This window comes from Frankliniella occidentalis, unplaced genomic scaffold (assembly GCF_000697945.3).
Source record: "Frankliniella occidentalis isolate FOCC.00 unplaced genomic scaffold, Focc_3.1 Scaffold152, whole genome shotgun sequence".
Taxonomy (NCBI): domain Eukaryota; kingdom Metazoa; phylum Arthropoda; class Insecta; order Thysanoptera; family Thripidae; genus Frankliniella; species Frankliniella occidentalis.
In genome coordinates, this window is record NW_026267279.1 from 30,608 (window position 1) to 37,272 (window position 6,665).

At 58.7% G+C, this 6,665-nt stretch overlaps 1 protein-coding gene across 1 annotated transcript in view; it reads right to left on the reverse strand.

Annotated features, from left to right (window-relative positions):
- LOC113206198 (uncharacterized) overlaps positions 1 to 6,665 on the reverse strand; it is a 101,707-nt gene that overhangs the window by 9,364 nt on the left and 85,678 nt on the right. The window contains exon 4 of the mRNA XM_026422164.2: positions 3,856 to 4,382. Coding sequence (XP_026277949.2) covers positions 3,856 to 4,367 — 512 coding nt within the window. The 5' untranslated portion in view covers positions 4,368 to 4,382. The remainder of the gene's footprint in view (positions 1 to 3,855; positions 4,383 to 6,665) is intronic.

Consider the following 6,665-nt stretch of genomic DNA (forward strand, 5'->3'; position numbering starts at 1 on the left):
CATAGACGAAAAGGCAGCCAGACATACGGAGGGAAGGGGGGGAGTAGGCCGCCCGGCGGCACGCGGGCGGAGCGGGTGGCCCAGCCGCCCGGGCGCTCCCCGCTGCCCGGCAGGAGGCCGGGCCAGGCCAGGCGCCACCGCTGCCGGGCCCGGCACCGCGCATCCAGCTCAACGGCAGCGCGTGAGCATCGCGGGAAGGGGGAGGGGGGAGGGAGTGTGTGTTTCGAAGGGAGCCAGATAGGTCCGACTTGGCCGCCAAATCCCCCACAACCTTGGCGTGTAGACAGTAGACAGCGACAACCTGCCGTCTTGAAGGCAGCGATGCAAAAACCTATTCACTGCGAAATCAATAATGTGATAGTTTAAACAACAACTAAGGATAATCAACTTGATCTCGATCGCGCGAATCCCCCGACCCGACCCTAATTTGGCGCAGAGTCGGCAGCCGTGGGCGGCCCGGGTCATCATCGCTCACACATTCTCTTTGCCCCCTCGTCCTCGTGACCCTACCCCGTCTCGCCCCGCCTGCCTGGCCCCGCCCCGCCCCACCCCGCTCTCGTCCGAAAGCCGGTTGGTTCAGCGGTTAATTATTTGACGCTGAGCAGCGGCGGCGCGGCTTCGCGGGGCGCCGCGCCGGCCGACGACACGGATCGGCCGGGGCCCGCCGCCCGCCGAGCTGCCGAAAAAGGCGACCGGCGCGTAGGAGGGTAGGAGCAGGGGAGCAGGCGGTGAGAACAGGGGGAGAGGGGGTGGGGGGAGGTCTGGAGCAGATCAGGAGTAACAAGAATCAAAAGCAGGACACAGGATAACTTTCGGGACCACAGCTCTCTAAGCTCTGCACACCCCACCGTTGAGACTTTGTGTTTTTCACCGCGCTCTCAACCAAACCTCAAAAAAGTACGGAAGGCTCGGAGTCTCGTACTACACCAACTACACAAGCAGCCGGAAAGGGAGAACAGTTTACGGAAAGCGCCTCATTATTATTAATTTTTTTCCAACAGAGTGCGAGTGAGAGAGGGGATGCATGCAGCGACACACAGCAGCGGCGAGCGCATGCATGGGCCAGGCCAGGACCGGTACGGCAAGCGCGGCGGCGGCGGCGGCGCGCCAAAACCGACACAGTAAACTAGCACTCTAATGAGGAGAAAAGCGCGCGAGTGCCGGCCGAGCAGTAGCGCGCGGGCTAACCATTCCAGGCAGATTAGCACTTTAAACGGGAGCGGGCGGGCGGCGCGCGGGCGGCGCTGCTCGCAGCGGGCATTGGCACCTTTTCGCAAACGAGTAGCGGCGGCGGCGGTGGCGGTCGGTCCTAGTGGAGGTGCAGGTGGAGGCCCTGGCGCTCAACATGGGCTGCTCTGCGCGCAACACTACTTGCGCGCGGCTACTACTTTTGGGGCCGGCGCGCAGGCTGAGCTGGGCCCAAAGTCGACCAAACCTTTTGAAGGAGCACAGGTCGGCTGGTTGTTATTATAGCATTATATGCGCCTGCCTGCCTGCCTGCGGCGCGGAGGAAAAGTGCCGACAAGGCGCGCAGGCCGCAGCGCAGGGGTGCGAGGACAACAGAGGCCGGTGGTATGGTCATTGAGTTGAGCGAGGAGACGAAGCAGGGGGGCAGGAAAAAAATAGGAAGGACGCAACGGGTGTTGGAACCTGTGTCGTGCGGGTGACCCGGGGGGAAAGTGGGGGGGGGGGCATGGCAGAGAGAGAGAGAAAGAGCGAGATTATCCGGTCGATTAGTTACCGCGAAGCAGGCGTATCGACGATCATACTGCACCTCAAGGACGCCGAGAGGGAGGAGGCGGGCCGGTGGCCAGCAGGATATCGGACGGAACGGGCATGTGTGTCGAGGACAGGCGAGGACGGCTATCTCTTTCTTTTTCTCGCCCCCTCTCCCCTCTCCGTTTTCCCTCCCTTCCCTCCCTCCCTCCCTCCCTCCCTCCCTCCCTCCGGTCTGCCTCTTTCCCTTCCAACCCACGTTTTCAAAATCGGGTGCGCGCGGCAATGGTGCAGATCACGGTCAAGAGCGCGCCGGGCGCCGGGCATAGCGCACGCCGCGCCCGGCCCGGCCACGCCCCGTCTGCAGGGCAAGGAGAATCGGCGTGAACTTATTGGCCTCTCTCTGTCTCTCTCATTCCCCTCCCCCCCCCTCTCTCTCTCCCTCTATCTCTCTCTCATTCCATATCTCCCTCTCTGTCCCACTCCCCCGCCGCCGCACTCCGCTGCAGTGCCCGCTAACTCCTCGAGATCGTTCGCCCGGACCGTGCGGGTCGGGTCCCGCGAGTCTCCCTGATCTCTTGTCCGCCCGAGCAGCTGCTGCTCCTTGGGACCGGTATCGGAACCGGGACCGGCTGCAGCAAGGGGCTCGCGACGCGGCGAGCCGCGCACCATCTCACGGACGCCAGAGGACCGCGACGACGCGCTACAGTTTCTCGCCTCTCAGTCCGTTCTCGAGTGATCGCGCTCATAGACGAAAAGGCAGCCAGACATACGGAGGGAAAAAGGGAGGGGGGGGGCGTTTTTGCTCAGATGAGTGATACGCTCTGCTATCGCACAGCCAGCAAACTTTTCGATTGCGAGTTAAAAGGCGCAACGCGCGTTTCATTGAAACAACCTCCTCCCTGCTTTGCTCGCTGCCAAGTCGCGTGGGTTCGAGTATGACGGCCGTGCATGGCCATGAGTTGTCACGCCCTCCAGTCGCGGTGACGGGGCGCTAGCGCGCTGTGACTGGCCGACCTACCCCACGGCCCCTGACGCCCCCCGCCGCCCCGACGGCCAGAACGATGGCGACGATGATAGGAGGGACACGCGGGACGGGACGTAGCATTATAAAATAGAACGAAGAAGGGCATGCGCCGCGAAAGAATAAACGCCAGTGGCCGATTCTTTTCCGCGGTGCACGATTGCATGAAACTAAGGAAAATACGTTTATGTTGAAAAAAAGACTCGTCGTCTTCCGCGCGAGATGCCCGAGGAGACGACGCCCGCGCCCCGCGCCCGCCAGTCATGCCCCCCAGAGTGGCGACGACGGTCTCGGTTTCCTTGGCGCGTTTCACGCTCGGGCGGAGCGGGGCTGAGCGAGGCTGCCTCTCTGGAGCTGCTGGAGGGACCGCAGCGCGGGGCTGCAGAGGGGCCTAGGTCACGGTGCCAGCAGGGCGCGCACAGCAAGGCCCAACAGGGCACAATGCTGACATTTTGAAACAGCAAGTATTACATTTATTTACTTTTCAAATTATCCTGATAATGCTTTTTTTTTTAAGTGTATGGTTGTTGTAGTATACAGTGGCACTCGCACACCGTTCCGGACCGCGCGCTTCCCACGAGACAGCAGACACACTATTGCTCCCATGCGCGGTCGCCCCACCCCGCCAAGCCCCGCCCCACCCCGCGCCCCGCCATCCATACACGCCCTGCTTAGACGGGCGGCCAGCAAGCAGTCGCAGCCCACGCTCTGCCTTTACCTTACGTCTCAAAGTGAAAAATATATTCATTCCATAGCCGGGAGAAAAAGCAATCATTACATGTACCTGACATGTGTGGGCGCCCCCGCCGTAGCAGTCGTGAAGGGGCCGCGCGCGCGTGTGCGTGTGTGTGCGTGTGTGTATGTGTGTGTGTGTGTGTGCGTGTGCATGTGCGTGTGTGTGTGTCTCGCCCGTCGAGCTCTCGCATTTCTGACCGATCAAAGACCGCAAAACGATATGTAAAAGGCGTCGCCTCGCTGACGTGAGATGGTATCATTAAGCAGAGAACACGCGTACAGCCACGTACGTGCCGTAACAAGATCGGGGTTCATTTTGAAATTGAATTGAAAACAGGAAAAAAAATTGGTATGAAGGAGACAGTCGGATGTACGCTTACCTGATGTACTTGCGGTGCTCGTTGACGGGGACAAAGTACTCGTCGTAGGGGTCTCGGAGGTCGGTCTCGTCCGCCGAGTCCTTCTTGATGGGGATGCCGTTGGAGCCGTTGGCGCCGCCGTTGGCGTGGCCGTTGCTGTTGGCGGCGTGGCCGTTGGCCTCCTCCATCGCCTGCGTCGCCTTCTCCGAGGCCGAGAACGGGTTCATGTTGACGAGCTCGAGGTTGACGGCCTCGGCCATGCCCTGCTTGCCCTTGGTGGGCGGCGAGCCCTGCTCCACCGTGGCCGTCGACGCCGTGGAGGTGAGGCTGCCGTTGAGGTTGGGCTCCGAGCCCTGCTTGGAGCTCTTGGGCGTGCCGTGGCCGTCGTCGGGCGACACGTTGATGGTGACGGCGCCCGCCTCCTCCGCCTCGAAGCCCGGGTTGTCGCAGCCGTCCGACATGACGACGCTGTCGTCGGGGCCGGGGACGGCGATGCTCACCGAAGAGGTGAAGTTCTGGCGCTGCTTGTCCATCACCTCGCCATTGGTCTGAAACACGCGACAGAAGGAGAGATGCGTTAGAGGGGCGCTCGAGGAGGCCGGTCGGGCCGCGAGGAAGATTAGAGGCCGTGCCCACAGTGACACTCTGCCGCTGGGGGGCCGGGGGCCGCCATGTGAGTGTGGGGGAAAGTCACTTTAAAATATCTCGAGGCCACTATAAATGAGAGCCCATTAGCGTGGCCGGGTCGGGTCGGCCCGCGTCTCTCACGGGGCTTCCCCCCCCCCCCCCCCCCGCAAACCCCGCCACAGCGCGGATCTTAATCGAGATTGCAAGCTTTTTTTCCCCTCTTCTGTTTTCGTTATACCCGACGGAGGCGTTGAACCCGAGCCCCGCGCCGCCGCCCGCCACGCCACCCCCGCCAACACAGCGAGGGGCCCAGCCCGGAGGGGCCTGTTGGCGTTGGCCTGCTGCTGCTGCTGCCCCCAGTGATGGGCGAGAGATTTAATTAGTACAGAGGTCCTGCGGGGGGCGTGTCCCGCCTCGGCGGGGGACCCCGCGGACTTGCACATGATGGAGTACGCTATCCCGCGGACGCAAGGTGCTGCTCTGTCTCCGGCCCACCGCTGCTGCCCGAGCTGTTTCAACCATCGTACAGCTAAATCGTGCAGAAAGTACGTCCGTTTTTCTCCTATTTAATCGGCGAATTTCCGGGTGCTCGGCGCCTGCGACACTCGAGGTAGGCCACCCCGCAGTACGCGCATGCATTGCAGACAAGATGTGGCCTACCTATCAGGCGCTATGAGAGCTTGCTTGGGCAGAACTTGGCTTGGCAGGTTCGCAACGCGAATGTCGGACGTACTTTATGGGGTCGCCTAGCTCGCGCGGGGTGTCCATAAAATAATGGTCCACGCAACACTAGGCGCATTGTTGCAAAAACTAAGGAAAGTGTCTTTGGCCCACTTATTTCGCGTTTGTTGTCTCAACCATTCTTGGACGGTTGTCTTTGAGATAGCCCAACTATACGGTGGTGGCTGCTTCACAGTTTGCCATTTCTCTGGGTGATACTGAAGCCAGTAAAGGACAGAGTCTCACAAGGGAAGGTTTTCCGGTGATACACTCAGATTTCAATGGCGCTTCAAAGTGTTGTTGTTTTCATCCCTAGATTAGGTTTTGCATTGGTTTCAGCTGCCCGTAGGGAGTTTGAAGGTCGTTTTACGCGAATTTAATTGAAAATTCGCCAAACTTTTTAGCCGGATTATTAACTTTACATGCACGTATCTCAAGAACCGTTTGAGCTACAGCGCCCAGATTTTGAGGGAAATCATAATTTAGGACGTTCTTTACTTGTAGAAAATTTGAACGAAATCGATTCGGGTCGCAAAAATGGGTCCGGAGAGGGGGTTGCTACCCTAGGCCCCTTTTGGTGAACACCATTGATTTGGTTCAAATATTTTTCATGGAAAGTACTAATTGAAGGATAATTACCTGCAAAATCTGGGCGCTGTAGCTCAAAGGGTTTCGGAGATATGTGTATGCAAAGATTGCAAAAAACCGATGATTTTGGGAAATTTTTGATGAAATTTTTGTGAAATGACCCCCAAACTCCCTACGGGCAGCTTAAACCAGTGCCAATCCTAATCTAGAGGTGCAAACAACTTCTCTTTAAAGCGCCTTTGAAATCTGACTGTATCACCGGAAAACCTTCCCTTGTCAGTTGTAGAAACGTGAGGGTTTATTTTCCTCCTCCCAATATCCACCCACGGCAGTTTGAGCAGTGCTTTCCCTCATGGTGGTCCCCTTCCGCAGGTCCCCGCTAATGGCCAAGGCCAAGGGCCGCCGGGCGGGCCCGCACCCTCACACCTCACGGGCCGAACAGCCGGCCCACAGCCGGCCGCTCTCCCACACAAAACATGGGGAAAGCATCATCATTATCATCATCATCATCATTGCAGCCATCGCCGCCGTCGTCATCGTCGTCATAATTAACAACATCGTGAAGCGAACGCATGACACGCGAGATACATCCGCTTCACTCAAACATCCCGCCGCGCGTGTTTAGTCCAAATCAGAGGGGAATCGCAGGCTTGCATTCGAGACCACTGCTTCTACACTGTACTTCAATGTTTGCAGTCGGTATCATATGATGCGACCCGCGCCCTCCGGCGTAAACTTATTCAAACGAAAAGTAAAAATTAAAAAAAAATAAAGACAGACAACAACAACAAAAGTCAAATAGAAATGTTTGCGTCGTCCGCGACGAGGTTAATATTTGCTCACTAGTCTTGGCCAATAGCCATAGGTAGGTAGGAAGGTAGTGAGCGCTCTCGCCG